The following is a 17,450-nucleotide window of genomic DNA, read 5'->3' on the forward strand; positions in this document are numbered from 1 at the left end:
AAATTTGCACGAGGGGTTGCTCGCCGTGAATATCAGAAAATCGTTGCGACAAGCATTTACACAACGCGACGTAAATCATTCGCGGGGAAAAATGTCATTGGCAGACAGAACAGCAGGGGGAAGGTTGAATTGGCGGCGCGAGCGCCACCACGCTCAAGAATCCTGAACCATGTGGATACGGCCGATCCGGCGATAAATAATTTTCACCGTTCCGCTGTCAAAAGCTCGCCCGTGGGTGTTCGCACGTAAATGATATATATTTATCCCGGCCGATTCGCCGCCGCGATAACACAGCGTAATCAATAACACAGGCGACTTAATGCGCCGGGAGAAGAAAGTCGTGGACTGGGATAACGGAGCTGCGCTTGTCTCCTCAAGTGATTCCAGATAATTGGTTCGAGTCTTTTCTCCCAATTTTTTCGCGGTCTCGTTGTAATTCACTTTGTCTGTATTTTTAGACTCGAGTGTACAGTAAGTTTGAAACATGGGAAACGAGCTTGGTAGATGAACTTTTACCAGTTTTCTTAATTCTACGTGTTGTAGTTTAAATTTAGTAACTTTTTTTGTTGATTGTAAGAAATTGGAAGAGACACAGCTCATCTGTATTATACGTTAGCAGCAGTATGAGAATTTTCTGCATACAGTCTTTTTTGCATTTGAGACTGTGAGTCTTAAGTACATACTCAACCTCTAAGCCCAATTTTGACTCAAATAGAAATGCCTTTGAATAAAATGCAGCATTAAAAGATAGGAGATTCGTATATAAAGAAATTACATCTAAAAGTTTGGGAAATCATATGACGAGTTAATTCCTCTTACAAATTAAATATCCCAGACAAGTATCAAAACCAAGTCAAATTTTCGATAGAAATTGTTTTCTTGTAATTTTCGTTTGTAGCTGAGAAGCAATTGGTCGTGAGTTACTATATGACAATTGACAATGTTTAGTGCCCCCTAAACTGTCCTAGGGAATTTTTGATAGGTTAAGTGATTGAACCCATACAGCGCACTAGCATTAATAGCGTTAAATGCGCGAAACACGATCACCATACCTAAGCACAGAAAGAACACGTTCTCATGATTTTCTCTCGAGCATAATTTCCTCGAATAGTGGTTCGTTTCTCTTCTGTAAAGAAAAAAAGATTCTAGAAAGATTAAAGAAGGAAGTGTGCGCGTGTTGCTCGTGTCATGGCGGGCGAGAACGAAATTAACAAGCGGTTAAGAGCCGATAAAACTCGAATCCTTCGGAGGGATCATACGGAGCCGCGAGCGTTTGACGGACGGACAGATAGGGCGCAGTCCTGCTTTCACTTCGCTGCTTTGAATACTAGCAAAAACGTAGATATACCCAAAGGCAAATAGTGGCGGCGCTGAAACTCGACGTTGCCCGGCGGAAACTGGCGTCCATGTCACTTTTGTTTCTGTTATTGAATCGTTTCGTCTAAACATGTTATTCGGATAATTTTTATGGCTATCGTGCATGAACATAAGTCGAGAAGGAAAGTACGTTGATTCGTATTTTTTCTTTTATTCTGTTCCTTTTTTCTTTTTTTTAGCCATCGGTTAGAACATGGCGCGTTTACAACGAAACAGGTACTTAAGGTCTGTATTATACAGCGTGCTTAGAGTATAATTTAGCTTATACAGTTTTTGATGTTGGAAATTGAGAGCAATTGTCAAATTAGAGTTTCGATCTGATTTGCAATATTTAGTTGTAAGACAGTAGTATGTAGTCTATTAAATATACGGAGATCAAGAGTGTCCAGTGTTTCTTTGACTGACAGGAGTTAATAGGATTGAGGACATATGTCAGAATTAAATTAGATTCTTTTATTCGATATGAACATTTTACACGTGGCTTCTAGCTGTAGGGGAATAATGAACAGATATTTATGTGTCTAATCTAGTTAAGTTTTCCAGGCTTTTGTATCTCTAAACATCGCAGTTTAGATTAGAATCTAAATCTGTCGCACGTCGAAGTACATGTTGTAAGAAAACGTGAAATATCAGCCGGTTTGATTACGTCCGCAATCTAATTAGCCGAGTATTTCGAGATCTTTCAGAACGATCGTTCGAGATTCCATAAGAATGTCTTAACGTCGACCCATAAAACCATACTCGTGCGTAATTGAATAATTACAGGAAATGGGAATCCATTTCATCCAAAGAATCTATAATTTTCTAACAAAAATAAAAGACGCTTAAAGAAATATTCTTTATGGCAATTTAAATAATAAACATTACGCATCAAACACGTATAAAAAGAAGTATACATTTTTATATTTCGACGAATTCTCTCAACTTTAGCGAACTTTCAAGAGATTCTTCGTCTGAAAATATTTTTCTTCGACATCCTTTTAATCAATATTTTCCCATTTTTATGCTTCAGGTTCGAGACTTGGTGGAAAGGTGCACGTGTCCAACGCAGTTCCCCATGATCCGCGTTTCCGAAGGGAAATACCGTATCGGAGACACGAAGGTGTTGATCTTCGTGCGAATTCTTCGAAGTCACGTTATGGTGCGAGTGGGTGGCGGCTGGGACACCCTCAGCCATTATCTGGACAAGCACGACCCGTGCCGATGCAAGACCTGTAAGTGAACTTTCAATACGTCTCACGAATTTTTTTCTCTCCTTATTCCTTTCTTTCTTTTTTCTGCATTTTTTCCTGTAAATCCTGTAGGTACTAGTCGTTGAGACAGATAAAAAATATGGGACGTCGGTGACAGTTTAAACAAGGATGAGCTCATTGTCGTTGAAAATAAAGATGATGATCGGAGACTTTCGATTTTGTTACGTGTTACGAGTACGTGAAAGACGAACCATCCTTCTGTTCTTTTTCTTTTTCTCTCTTTCTCTTGGTTACAAATTTACGAAGTGTCAGATGATTTGTGTTTGTCAAAGAAGCACGATGATTTAACGCGTTTCTTTTTTACGGATAGAGAAAAAATAATAAGATTGATGGTTTAACGGGATTTTAATTCGATCTAGCAAATTACGTTTCTTTGAACGATATGCTACTCTTCTTAAATCGTAGTTTTACCAGAAAAAAAAAAAAAAAAAAGGAAAAGGAAAAATGTTTAATATTTCTGTCGTTACAAGATGCAGATTATGGTCCTTTTAACCTCTCTTCAATTATGATATATGTCACTTTATATTTGGATGTCCCATTACGTCATACGTAAATTACACGTTGCTGAGTAATAAAATTGATGATTTAGTAGAATTTAACTTCGCTTTGATAGGAAATTATGTTTCGTTTCATTATGATACGCCTTCTTTAGTAGATTTAAATTTTGACAAAAAAGCTTGCATCATTCGACGCACAGTTTATGGATCTTGCAATCCTTCAATTATAATATTTTTACTGTATTATAAAACCCACTCATAGCTTAATGCAGCTTTAACTTCGATGATAAATGATATTTCATCGAATGATATGTTCATTTCATTAAATCACAGTTTTACTAAAAATTCCAATTCGATTCAATTCCCAATTACTATACTTCTATTATGGAATTATGCTATGTCACACTTATCTCTTCTATTTTCATTATTTCATTCAAATTATCCTTCTTTTATCTACTTCCAATCATTGTATCTTCGTCAAAAATCACGTTACTCAAATATTCTCTCAATTTTTGATCCAAACTTAAAAAAAAAAAAAAAAGAAAAATCTAAGAAAAAACAGGAATAATATTTCTATTCGTTGTCCAACGTATTATATCTCGTAACACGCTCAACTCTCATCCACACGCGCCCCATCCTCAACTTTTCGTCTCGAGGCATTGAAATCTCCATGCTTACAGGTGCCTATTAACGCTAAACGATGCGACGTTTCAATTATCCTTTAACGAGTATGCAGCGAAAACCGGACGAAAAACGTGTATCGTGACCGATTGTGCAATCACAATCACGATGCACGACACTATACACAGCCGTGCACATAGGCTACGTGTTTTCACCATTTTATTATTTATCTTTTATTGCAGCGCATCGCTCGATGATCTCAGCTAAGTTGATTCAAAAGGCTGGAGGGTCGTTCGACCTTGGCAGCGCGCAGGTGCATTACGAAAGGTGAGTAATTTTCTGCCTCTAACGTGTCATTTGTCTGTCTGCAGTCATTCATTCTAGAGCCGAGATTTTCTGCCGCTTCCTCGATAAAAGGATGCTGCTCGAGAAAATTATGTTGTGCGTCTCTTAGAAACCCAACGATCTCGGATTTAAACGAGCACCGACTGGTCTGCTTGTTTTGTGGACGATGAACTGAGCTTTTATTGTATTTGAAAACATTTTCATTTGCTTTTTATTTGAATGTGTTTGATAAGTTTCTTTAATCGTTGGAATTTTAACGAACTTGAGAATCTCGAGCAGAAATTTTTAATGGACTTCCTTCAGCTTTATATCTTCATTAATCGCTCTTATTCTTTTTGGATATTATTTCCTTTTAGTATTCGAAACATTTCCTTTTTTGTACAAGTCCCTCACAAGTCAAACTGATCTCGCTCTTTGTACATATGAATGTAAATAGATCTAAAATTTCAAAATAAATGTCCTATTTTTATAAATTTATCGCAAATGATAGCATAAATAATTGTACTATCTCAGTTTTGTATTTTTCAACTTATTAAGCTGATCAGTATGTCTGAGTGACTCGTATAATCACCGTATCTTATCGCAGTGGACCTTACTCCTTTCATTTCCACTCTAACTTATTATATTAATCTTCTTAATCTCTAACAACTAACCTCTAAAGATTCTTGAAATATTAAATTAGAGGTTAAGTGAACCGAAAATGCGGGATCCATTTTGTAATGGAGGGGTAGGCAAAGTATGCGTTGGCCTTGAAAACTTGCGAAGATGCAAAAATTCCAAATTTCACTGTACCGCCGGTAAATTTGAGAAATTGTGAAAAATACAAAAATTCGTGAAAAAAGCATAAACGTGAAAAAACTTTTTGAACGCAAAAGCGCCAAATTTCTGTACGTAGAGCAGAAACTTGAAAGATATCAAAAATGTGTATAGAAACGGCCAGCTAGCATAGTCGCCTGCCCCTAACGCATCCGAAAAAGAATTCGGCTACTGATCCGCAGATCACCTCCTAGAACACGACGGAGTTCGGCGTCGAGCGTCGGTTCGTGCGCAGGCACGATGCAGAATCAGCAACAATCGACGCAGCTGCACGCGGCCAAGAGCGTTTCCAGCAATCGGTCACGATCGCCCACGCCTCACCAGCCTGCCGGCAAGCAACAGCAACAATCAAACAGCGAGGAGCAACGAAAGATCAACCGATCGAGAAGTCCAACGCCACAGAGGAAGTTCTTGGGTAGCCCTAGTCATCAGCCAGACTTTGGCAAGCAACGATCGAGATCGCCAACACCGAAGGCTCAGCTAAGGCCTAACAGCCCCACGACGAAGCTGGAACATGGAAAAGGTGGATCTTACGTGGATTCATCTGGCAGAAGTTCGAACGAAGATTCACGTTCGCCGACTCATCATGGAAGGCATCAGGAAGCTAAGGTGGGTGACGAATAAACTGTGGATTTTTATGCATTCATGGGAAATTTGAAGATATAAAAATACATAGAATCCACATAATATGCAAACATATATGAAACGTGTCTTAACAATAGCACTTGCTTCATATATTTAGTAATACAATTCTAAAATTCCATTTGGACCTCCCGCGGATAGAGATGGAGAGAGTTATTTAGGATTGGGTTAGGTTATCCTGGGAATCTGAGAGGGGGAAGGTTTGAGTTAGGTTTGGGGTGGAATTATTTATGGGTTATGGGGAGGGGTAGAGATTTGGGGGATATTGATGGATATTTGCAGATATTGATAACTGATGGGGTGCGTTTTAGGGGTTTTAGAGTCGTTAAACAGGATATAGTTGGTTGATTATATATTCATTGATACTAGTGCATGTATCTTGGAGAAAGTTATAAAAATTGAGACATGTATTTGAATTTTTTGATATATAAAAATTCTATATGACAGTAGTAACCCTTGACATGCTCGTTTAAGAAAACGCGAATGAACTTATCATTGGAGTTGATAGTAAAAAAATCCCTAAATTTGTCCCTAGGATGCAAAGAAGGACCCCCAAGAGATCCGTACGAAAGTTCCCGTAACAGAGGAATTCACGAAACGATACGTCGTCGACGGTGGTGTAGCGCGTAGAACAATAGAAAAAGACGACACACCGAAATACGAGCCCTCAATTTACAACTACAAGTGTCGCGAGGACTCCAGTAGTCGCAGTCCAACGCCGAGTCCTCCAGCAATTAAAGAAGAGCCGGTCTTGGAAAGTTTCAGCAAAGATGTGTCCGCGAATGCACATTACACAAAGTCACCACACGATGGAGAACATTCAGACAATTGCAGCGAAGTATCTGACGAGGGTTATCGAAGCTTGGGAGCAGTTCAGCCAACCAGTGGAAACGGAAATCCCGGGACGCAAGGATCGCCCACGGTTGCCGATTGTCAAAGTGAGTATAATTTTTATTTTTCTCTTATAAGGGCTATCAAATTATTAAGGACCAAGCAATCGTTTCTCATGACGTTATTAAATTTAATATTCTCGAAAATTCACAAAATTGTAAAATCCAGATGGAATTTTTTCGTGGTCTCAATGTTAAAGAACAGAAATCGATAGCGTCAATTAATTGGGAAAAAATGACAAATGAAATGCGTGGAATTTTGTGACTAACTCAATGTTAGCCCTTAATGAGTAAAAAAAAAAAAAACCCTAACAAAGTATCTAAACTCAACAAGGTTTAATTCGATTTTGGGTTTCAAAACTGTTATGATAGCCTGAGTAAATTTTTTATATTACATATGGCTTTTACCAATTGTTGTGAATGGCAGAATTAGTGAAAAAAATGAATAAGGCAAAGTTTGACTATTTTTATAGTAGGAAAAAGAAGTTAACAGTAAAAAACACGTTCTTCGACCGCAACTTTGAAAATATAACACAAATATCGATCTTTTGGCAGAATTGTATCAAATGTTAGAATGTAACTAGACATTTTGCGCGAGAGTAAGTCCTGTGCAGAACAATGCGCATTATTGTAAAGTGCGCCAGTGTCGCACATTGCTGGCAATTCTTGATGTTGCGATCGGTACATTTTACTTTTCGGATCTGGTTATTTTCGACGTGGCGAGTGCTTTTTTCGACGTTCGGTCGCGCGATCCCGTTTATTCACGCGCTGGGATTTATGGGCTGCCCCAACTGCGTGGGTTGGCACGCCTGTTACGCGAATAGCATGTTGTAATGCGCCGGTCAGATCGAGGCTGCCGCAGGAATTCGTGAATGGCGAAAGTTTTTGGGGGAGTGTGTTGGTGTCTCGATTGTTAGATACTTTTAGGTTAGACTTTCGAACGTTAGGAAATTTCTTTATGATTGGATTCTGTTTGGTCTTCTCTAATTAACTTTTAATGGGGAGATTAGAGTTTAGGCAAATTAAACCTTTTAGAACGTACTTGAAAGTTGAGAATTCTTCTTACTGATCTTTTCTTTGCTTTCTAATATGAACATTTTTTAAGTGATCTTTATACCTAAGAATTTTGTAATGGTCTGTTCCTTATTTGGAACATCAAAAAGATTTTTTAAAGCGTAGAAGAAGCGAAAGAAATGGAAAAATAAAATAGGTACATACAATACAATTCAAACTATAAATTTCGAACCTGTACTACTTTCCAAGGAATATGCAAAGATGCAGGAATAAAATCTGAGAAGTCAGTGACACGTTTCTGTAGAGAACTGTTATTTAATAGAATATACTCTATCGTGTAATAAGTTTACTTTAAAGACCACTTCTGTCACGACTAAAATCTCTAGTATGAATACATACTTAAAATGTATCTAGTAACAGTTGAAGAACTTGGCGAGATTATGATAGTAGTGGAAGCGAGTAAACTTCGCAAAGTTGCTGGTGGTGGGGAGAGTGTCCTTGAGAAGCAAGTTACTTCAGACGAACTATATCCCGCTAGAAATCGTAGATTCACGCAGAAATCTCAATTATATCATCGATCATCATTGACGATTGACATTAATTTATAGCAATATCCAATAATAAATTCTATAAATATTTTTCTAATGTGATTAAATTTTCTATATAATAAACAGCGAATGCTATGGGTATAGGTACTTGTAAAAGCTGTCCTCGAATATTAAATGACAACGCCAAGTAATAAGACGGGAGAGAAAAGAAAGAAAGCGTGTTGGCTAAATACACTCGTTTAGCGTATAGGTCGTTTCATAACAGGGCGCCGAGTGAAATCGCCTCGGCGATCGCGATAATCGCGTCCCGCTGCGAAGAAAACGCACATAGCTCGCATGGCTTTTCGATCAAAGCCAGTCATTCAGTTTAATACGAGCGTATCAGGGATGGATGAACAAAACGAGCTATTGTGTGTTTACTTATTTTTCTGTGTTTCAACTTTCTCGACGTCTCATACATTTTTCATTTCCTTTTTTCTTTTCTTGTTTCTTTCTTCAATAGGGTCCTTCTAACAGGGTCCTTTATTTTTATTTACACATTTTAAAAATAATCCACATAAATTTGCAATATAGAATTTGTAAATTTTATCGATTGATCACTGAATTATAAAGTATATTAAAAACTGTGGAAAAGTGTAATTACATTTGACTGTGAAACATAGAAAAGGAATTTCATAAATGTTTTTGTCTAATATTTAATTCTATATGGTTTTCTTCTTATCTTATAATAAGAAATTATTTTATAGAAATTCTCTTTTAATATTTACTCTTATATATTCGTAATTCACCACTTAATGGCACGTATAGATAAGATCAATTATTTTTTTACATTTTTATGAAGATCTGAAGACTTCGGAAGTTGATAGAATAAAACGAGTGTTTATCTGGTAACTTCTATCTAAGATTGTCAAACCTGACAGCGAAGAATTTAATTCGCGTCTGAGCTCGATGAATCTTCGCGATACTGCCCCATCCTTTCAACTCTTTTGTACATAACAGCGCATAGAATTGCCTCGCGTGCTTGTTTTTATCGCGTTTTGTCCCATCTAGCCACTCCTCACCGTCAAACCTCTACATCTTCATCTAGAGAAGAGAAGTCTATAATCTGTTCTACTTTCTTCAATCAGAATCCTGAATCTAGGGGAAAAACCTTCTAGGGTAGTTACAGGAAACTACAAATTACACATTACACAAATAGTAATTTAATGCAACATCAAGCATGATCAAATTCCAAAAGTAAACATTTATAAAAACTAAAATACACATGTCTGTACTTAATATTTAATATGGTGACAATACTGTAGGATTTTACATATTTTTAATAAAATTGTCAGATGTTAAAAATACCATCAAAGTCAAATACTCCCTACAATTTTAATTACAATCTTAATTTTCTTGAGTAATTTAAAAAAGAAAAGAAAATTTAATAATTGGACTTAAATTCTCGGATTATCCCCATCTCCATTTTAACAAAACTAACCTACATACTAATAATTCTTACCTAAAGCTAACCTAACCTAACCTAACTTCCTTTTTAACAATTCTTCCTGCAGGAAGACGAAAGAAATTCAATTTTCAAGGGAAGCCACAGAAGCTATGAAAATACTAGCACAGTAAACCGTAATATATTCAAACCTAACCTAACCTCCTTTCCAAACAAGTCTTTGTTATGAAAAAGCATAGAGAAATGCAATTTTCAAAAAGCAAATACAGAAGCTGCGAAAATGCTAGTATAGGAAACCGTAATTTATTCAAATATAACCTAACCTCCTTTTCAAACGATTTTTCGCGATGAAAGAAGACAGAGAATAAATTTTCAAATGCAAATAAAGAAGCTACGAAAGCAGTGGTACACGAAACCGTAATTTATTCAAATCTAACCTAACCTCTTTTTCAAACAATTCCTCGTTACGAAAAAGAAAAGAAAGAAATTGAATTTTCAAAGGCAAATAAAGTAGGTACGAGAGTAGTAGTACGCGGAAACCGTTGCTCCGAGTGGAAAGATCAGAGTATGTGTCAAGTGCGTGAATCACGGTATTCGAGGCAAAGCGTTATCGAGGATCGACCGCTGGTGATTGTTCCGTGGACAGGTTGTTGTTGAAGATCGCCCACGCTTCGCGATATGCGCACACAGATATCTCATTCTTCGTGTAATCCTTCACAGCCAGTTAAATGTCAGGTTAGGTGTATGTATTTGTATAGTTTGAATATTAATGAGCTACAGGGTGGTCCAAAATGGGTTGCTCGATTACTATGGACGATGAAAAGAGACGCTGCCGATTACGTATGGTATTGTGAGCGTTTTGTTTACGTTAGAAGAGTGATGGGTGTGGAGCTACCGTGATTGGCTTCTGTAAATGAATCGATTTCCTTTTCGGTTGAGACTGTGGGTGGAGAAGGTTAGGGAGAAGTGATTTTGAAGGAGAAAGTAGTTATGTGTTGAAGCGAGCGTATCGAAGGCATAAACATGGAAATGTTAAAATGCTGATGATTCAAAAATGTAGAATTTGTCAGTCTCGAGACGGTACAAGAGATTTTAATATTTATAGAGATTACAATTTTGGAATTTTGTAAAATCTAAATAAATATTTTAGACTTGGCAGTCTAAAAGTTTGCGAATCTTTAATAATTTCAATATTTTGGAAACTTGGAAATACAAGATTACAAATCCTAAAATACTATTTTAAGTACTACGTATCATTAGAGTATATTTCTGTAAAGAAAATTGTATATAAAATTCGTTTATATGTCTAATTTGAAGACATAGTTACTTACTTGAACTACTTCACTCAACTATTCCTGGACTAGACGCACTATAAACAAGCTTATCTTCTTATAGATTCTTTTGTTCAACCGATAAGTTGCTTATCATTGATTATAATAAGTTACTTATCATATCTCGTTCGTAAAAATTCAGTAGTCCAAGTTAATTTTAACTTCAATATTTTCTCAATCTCTTACTTTTCTATTAAAGTCGACGATCCTCTCGTCCGAACTTTCATTTAATTCTCAATTTACGTCTCCAGAGAACTAAAAATTCCCGAAAAATGTGTCAATTATCTTGGAACGGGTCCAGAGCATACTAAATGCTTCTTCCGAAATAGCATTTGTAAAAATTGTTTTTGGCAACACATCGAAGATCCCGCGAGCCATTAAGATGCGTTTTACGATTCCTTCGAACTGGTTCTCGCGACGTAAAACGCATTTATACGTCTGTAATTGGCAAACCTCCACTAATAGCTTCTTTTACGCCCAATAAGATCGTCTCGGTGTATTCGTTTCTTTTAATGAGCAGCGTACACGTGAACGATTCCATCTGCTATTATAGAAATTACTCAATCGTAATTCCTACGATTAAAATTGCACAGTTACACCGAACAAGGAAATCGTAAAGATAAGAAAGTGGCGAGTTAAATTTTCCTCTTCAAGAAAATCGTAATTATATCGGTAATAATCAATTGCTGAAACTTTTCTTATAACTTACGCGCGGATAGCATTTTTAAGATACTTTTAATCAAATGCGATGGTATAATTCGATGCTTCCTAAATTAAATCTTATTTCCTTTAAGAAATCCAACATTTAGGAAATCCTGAGCAAATTAAAGAAAGATTATTATAAATTTTCTATACAGTAACGTAATCATTTATAAAATATCTCAAATTCATCAGAATTTGACCAAGAAGATCGAACAGTTATACTGTGCTTGGAAGATAAATATCCTCTTGGATAAAATTATTTTTACATTTTTTATCGATTAAGAAATCCAAATAAAGATCTGCGGACAATGTTAACTAAATAAATAGTTGGCGAGAAATGTTATTGGCGATCTCAGCTGGGGAGGGGGGTCCAAATTGCGATATGAAAAAGTCAGACACGATTATGTCGACCGTATATTCGGCAGGTTGCCCACGCAGTGCTATGCGATGATCGTCGAATCCTAAATCCCGTCGAAATCCACTCAAGTACGCTCGAATAAACAGCGAGGAGGGAGCTGGTGACGCTCTCTGGTTGACATTTGCATGCGATTGCACGCGGAAACAACGCGATTCGTCGTTACGCAATCGCGATTGCGTATACCGAACGCATTCATAGAACTAATTCCGCTCTTTCAAACCAGAATGTATGTTTAATGATTTTAGAAGAGTTATAAGTAGAGATTACAATAAGACTGTGAATTTTAAGGTGTTGAATTTTTGGAAACGTGCTTTCAATAATTTAAAAAAACCAGAGAGTGGAATTTATATTTTATTGAAATTAGAATCTCAGGATGTAAGCTTCATCTATTCTCCTAGAGACTCTTATAGAACTATGAACCTATAAATTTAACAACGCGATATTAAAATCATTTTACCTGTGATAAATGCCACACATTATACTCAAATGATACACAAGCAAAATGTCTCTCTCGTTCCCCAAATCCATCTTCAGAAATTCTGCAACAGCTAAGTCGAGCCCTATGGACTGTAACAATCTAACCGAAAATATATTCGATAATAAAAGAAAAGAAGAAACATCTCTTTCTTCCCTTGTTTCAGAGCAACCCGTGAAACCTGAACCTGAGGAGAGGTCCTGCGTGGAGACAGAGAGCATCGAGACAGGCCTTCGAAAGACTCGCATAGGTCCAGCCAGTCCTCTCCGCGCTTCGCCTTCGAGAAGCGTGGCCTCTTCCTCCGGGGACCGAACTCCTCGAGCAAATTCCATCGTACGTGAAAACAGCAACGTCTCAAGAGCTTCGTCAGGCAGTAAAACACCCAGAGACAGCAATTCCAGTCCAGAAGGAAGTCCTCTCAAACGAGTAACGATCAGAAACAGCCTTCGAAAACCTCCAACAGGCAGTCTAAGCAAAGCATCTCCTGTACCAAAAACCTGTCCGAATCCAGTGAGTGGTAGCAACACGTGGAACGGTAGACAGACTCGACAGAGACCCAGTATCCAATCAGACACCTTTCTGAACCCTCAAGTACCAGCCACCTGTGCCACCGCCCCTAATTTCACCAGGAAAAGTTCAGCCAGGCAAAGTCTGCCTAGGCAAAGCTCCAACGGTGGTATCCAATATGACAGAAATGGAAGAAGAATCAAAGTTACCACTGGATCTCTTCAGTCTTCGCCCACCAAGGTGAATCCTCTGCTGGAGCAGATTCTACAGAAGGTTGGTCACTTGCAAGACGAACGCGAAGTGGTTCAGAAGCTTCAGGATCTTTTGAGGGATTATCAGTCGCATAGTTCTGGCGATGGCATGGCGAATATGGAGTTCACCAGGGCGTGGATCGATGGTAACGGGATCGTAGCGTTGCCTCAGGACAATCAGATGACGGCCAGTCCTAGAAAGGATCCCAAGCCTGTCTCGGAGAGGGGAGGTTTCTCCAGGATACCGGCGCCAGTTTACAAGAGGCCGATGTCTGTCGCGTCTGACAGCGTGTAAAGCTTCTCTATGAGCTTCTAACGTTTAGAGGGCGACGATGATACTGGTTCAGAGCGTGTCCTCGAGGTCATCGGGCTCCTCGATCGCCCATAGGCTAGACTGTGTGTACGCGGAGCCTTGCCAGTGCTCTCGCAGCTTCCTTGCTCGTGACGCCCTCGATTTAGCAGATTCTCTGTTGATTATACGTGGACACGTGACGAGACGTAGGTGTCAAAGGTGTTTCAAGGTGAGAAATGGTGATTCCAAAGGTGTTTAAGTAAGGGAAAGAGTGAGGTTAGGATGATCCTAATTTTAAATGCAGTGTTTCCGGAATTAACGTAACATTGGTGTCTCTGCTGCATCGTTCAATAAACAACATTGGTCGAATGTATATGCAGATTTTCTGAATTAGTATAGACTACTCATCCCAATTGCATCGAGAAATGATCGCTGGTCGAAATGGGCCTAACTGATGCTCCGGGGTTAGAAAGGAGTTTAAGATAGTTCCCTTTGTTCTAATTCTGGGAACCCTGTAATTTCATGAAACGTGTCTCTGTGGTGCTTGGGAGATTCCTTTTCTCTTGGAACATTTTGTAAATAGCAACGCTTCTACTGAAAGTGTTTTAGAAAAAATTGTTCCCTTTTCTATTGTGAATTATCTTAGAGGAATAGAAATCACGTTCTTTTCCCCCTTGAAGAAGAGAGAATCCCTTTATACTTAAACACCGCGAAACGATGCTTGAAGGGTAAATCAGCCTTTCCTCACCTGTGCACGATTCACAAAAATCCCAAACATCCACGTTTTGAAATGTAAAAAAATCCGCGTTTCCACGTGTCGTACGATAACAAATCGAAGGTGTCCGATTAGAGTGGAAGTTTAACGGGCCTTAACGGTACGTGGTCGATCAGTTAGCTCGTAGGAGTCACGTGTATATCGAGGTGGTGCTTGGATGGTGCTGAACGAGATGACGTTCGTGATGCAAGTAAGATTATAAGGTGATCAAAAATAAAAATAAAAAAAATTAAACAAACAAAAAAACAGATCAAAAAGAAAAAAGAAGAAAAAAAAGCGATGGGAGAGGAAGAACGACAGAGAAGCTGAAATGATGACGAGAAAGGGAACGAAAAAAAGAGAAAGGTAGGTTAGGTAGGTAAGGGCGAGGGAGACTCGTCTCGTCGATGAACAACAACGATTTCGATTGACGAACAACAGACAGAATTCAAGCAGGCAATTAGCTGGTGTACGGCTCTTGCGTTAATGGCTTCCCGATCGATTTGCTTCCAGTCAGTTAATTGCACTCCGGCTGACAGCTCGTCGATTCATCCGAGACGAGAGATTGCACCTTTGCACCGTGGACACACGCGACGCGATCTCTCTTTTTTGTCGTGATACGTTCTTTTTTCCGTGTGTCTTGTGATCGATACTTCGCAGCCTTCCCTTTTGCTTTATTGAATTCTTTTACCGGGAATTCTTTTCCTTTTTTTTTTTATTGCGGAGCTAATGGACATTCTCCGACCGAGGAATTATAGGGGGCTGAATATTTATGTATTGGAAAAAGATTTGGGGCATATAATATGGTAATAAAAGAAAATTGCAGAAAGTTTTGTGAAAGATAAAATATAGAATCATGAAAGTCGTACATGAACATAAAAATTGCACGAAACTTTGCAGGAAAACGAATACAGAATTTTCTTCGATATCGACTTCAAAGCTTTTTCTTCAAACCTGACAGAATCTCACAGATCGGTCACAAGTTACATCGAGCTATATCACAACAAGGAAAGAAAAGGGAAAAAGAGAATCACGTCGTTTCGTGATCATTTTCATTAGCTTAGTACGTATAAGAGGTCGACGAGCGTAAATCGCGATCTTTCGACGATCGCGATCGCTGAAGAAGAAACGATCGTCGGGGGATCGACGAGATCTCGGGTTTCGCAGTCAGAATTTCTACGTTCGATCGTTTACCACGGCCGCCGGGCCGGCGAGAAATTATTTATTTATATAGTCTATCGGTTATATTTATTAAAGACGATTTATTTGCGCGTTGCGAGTTCTCTTGAGGATGGGAGGATAATAAACGACGAGAACAATGCAGAGTCGAGGAGGAATAGGTTAGAAACGGAGTAGAGGAGAGAGAAACGAAGGTTTCTTAGCAAGAAAAAAAAAAGGAAATCAAATTCACCCCAGAAAACAGACTGCATTATTGTAGATAGCGACGTGTCGTCGAACAAAACGCCATTCCAATGTTTCAATGTTTTTTATACCAAAACGCGAGCGTAGCGGCATTTTGTATCAAGTGTCTTGAGGGGAAAATGGCGTCCGGGCGGGACGTGTTTCAGTTTTCGCGTGTCAGCTTCATGGAAACTAGACAAATGGAAATGTACAGGGAAATTTTTGCATAAGAATTGTACGTAGAGTCCTTGCTGTAGAATTGAACGTCTGTAAATTAATTATACATTGCTCAACAGAATGTAACTCGAGTGAGTGAGTATTTGGTATCTCGTGTGGAAGAATCAATTAGGTTATGTATCATTTTTAAAGACTCATATTTCTGATTCTGAAACTAGGTCAAGAAATTTGATGAATTTCCTCTTTAATTCTACAATTTTGAATTTTGTAGTTGCAAAACGAAGATTGAAAAAATTTTCATAGAAGACATCGTACGTAGTGCTAACTCTAACCTTCAAATTTTCAATCCTAACTTCGTTTAGGTTTCGTAGTTACAAGAAGAGATCGAAAAATTCCAAAATGAATACTTTAGGCTTTTTATACTACGTATATTCTAACCTCTAAATTTGTAATTCTAAATTTTCAGTTCTATAGTTGCAAACGAGATTTGGAAAATTTCTAAATATATACAATAAAGAGAAAAGAATATTACAAAATCTCTGTGTCCACCACCGATTCAAAATACTTGGAGATATGATAATAGCGTTTAATCAAAAATTGTTTCGAAGCGAGACGCGCGAGTGAAACGCAGCGAACTTAAGATGAAAGAGGCTGAAAGTGTGGAGCTAATATTTTTTATAATAGCCTAGTAGAGAAATCGTGTCCTTACGGCCTAAGGTCGGCCTCTCCAAGTTTTTCGATGTTTCGTTTCCTCTCGAAGTTTCTTCGACAAGGACTACGTCCCGCCACGGAAACTCTGGTCCCCGCCGATTACGAATTAAGAGGTACACTTCCGGCAGGAAGACAGAGAAGTTTATTTTGTTGACCAGATGTTCGAGTAGAGATTGTAACGCGAAACGCACGTATGCCCGATATAAGGAAAAAGAAAGAAAGGGAATTATTTTTTAGTAATACGCGTCAGGTGCACTTCCGGAAGTTACTGTGTGTCGCCTCTGTGACGTTCGAACGATGCGTGGATTATTTTCATTTAATTTTTCTTTAATTTTACTCAGTTTTTATTTTAGTTTGCGGGCTGTTTGCTTTTCAAGAGAACGAGGTTTGAGGTTTAGTTCGTACAGGGAGTTTCATAAATGTCGAGACAATTTTTATGAATGTAATATTTAAAACAGGAATTTCTTTTAGTTTTTGCTTTTTTTTTTTTTTTTTTGGTACATTATGAAACATTGTATGATCTAAGAATTATGTTTCCAATTAGGTAGAAAATATTGTTTCGTTTAAAAGATTTCTTCGATACTTGAAAAGCAAAAGGTTCCAAGTATTTTCTTCCTTTTTTCTTTTTTATTGATCTTCGGGTAATTAAGATCGGCGATCTATTTGGAATTGAGATCGCTGTTGAAGACGTTTTTTAAACCACGTGGTAGTTTCTTATGAAAATTTTCTTTCTTCTTTTATCTCTTTGTTCTATATAATGCATGCCAAAGATATATACTTCGTTTTAAAGTAAGCGTTCTCTATATCGTGGTTAACGAAAAACGTCTTTATGGATGAACAATATCAACCGGTTTTAAGAAAAATATTTTAACTCTCTTTTAGTTGTAATTTTACTTTATAGAAGCGCGATTTTTTTTTTTACAAAAAAATGACAGAAAAGCTTGCAAAAAAATTAGTGAATAAATAAAAATACGTAAAAAATTG

The 17,450-nt window shown here is 37.8% G+C and overlaps 1 protein-coding gene and 1 long non-coding RNA gene across 3 annotated transcripts in view; one reads left to right on the top strand and one right to left on the bottom strand.

Moving 5' to 3' along the window:
* LOC132913881 (GAS2-like protein pickled eggs) overlaps nt 1-17,383 on the top strand; it is a 90,490-nt gene extending 73,107 nt beyond the window's left edge. The window contains exons 4-8 of one of the 2 annotated variants that reach the window (XM_060972505.1): nt 2,390-2,591; nt 3,991-4,075; nt 5,092-5,518; nt 6,087-6,489; nt 12,540-17,383. In XM_060972505.1, coding sequence (XP_060828488.1) covers nt 2,390-2,591; nt 3,991-4,075; nt 5,092-5,518; nt 6,087-6,489; nt 12,540-13,426 — 2,004 coding nt within the window. In that variant the 3' untranslated portion in view covers nt 13,427-17,383. The remainder of the gene's footprint in view (nt 1-2,389; nt 2,592-3,990; nt 4,076-5,091; nt 5,519-6,086; nt 6,490-12,539) is intronic. The other variant, XM_060972506.1, reaches the window with a different exon arrangement.
* The window catches only part of LOC132913917 (uncharacterized), a 57,433-nt gene that overhangs the window by 1,574 nt on the left and 38,409 nt on the right, over nt 1-17,450 (bottom strand). The gene's annotated exons all lie outside the window — the stretch shown is intronic.

Source organism: Bombus pascuorum, chromosome 14, assembly GCF_905332965.1.
Source record: "Bombus pascuorum chromosome 14, iyBomPasc1.1, whole genome shotgun sequence".
NCBI lineage: Eukaryota > Metazoa > Arthropoda > Insecta > Hymenoptera > Apidae > Bombus > Bombus pascuorum.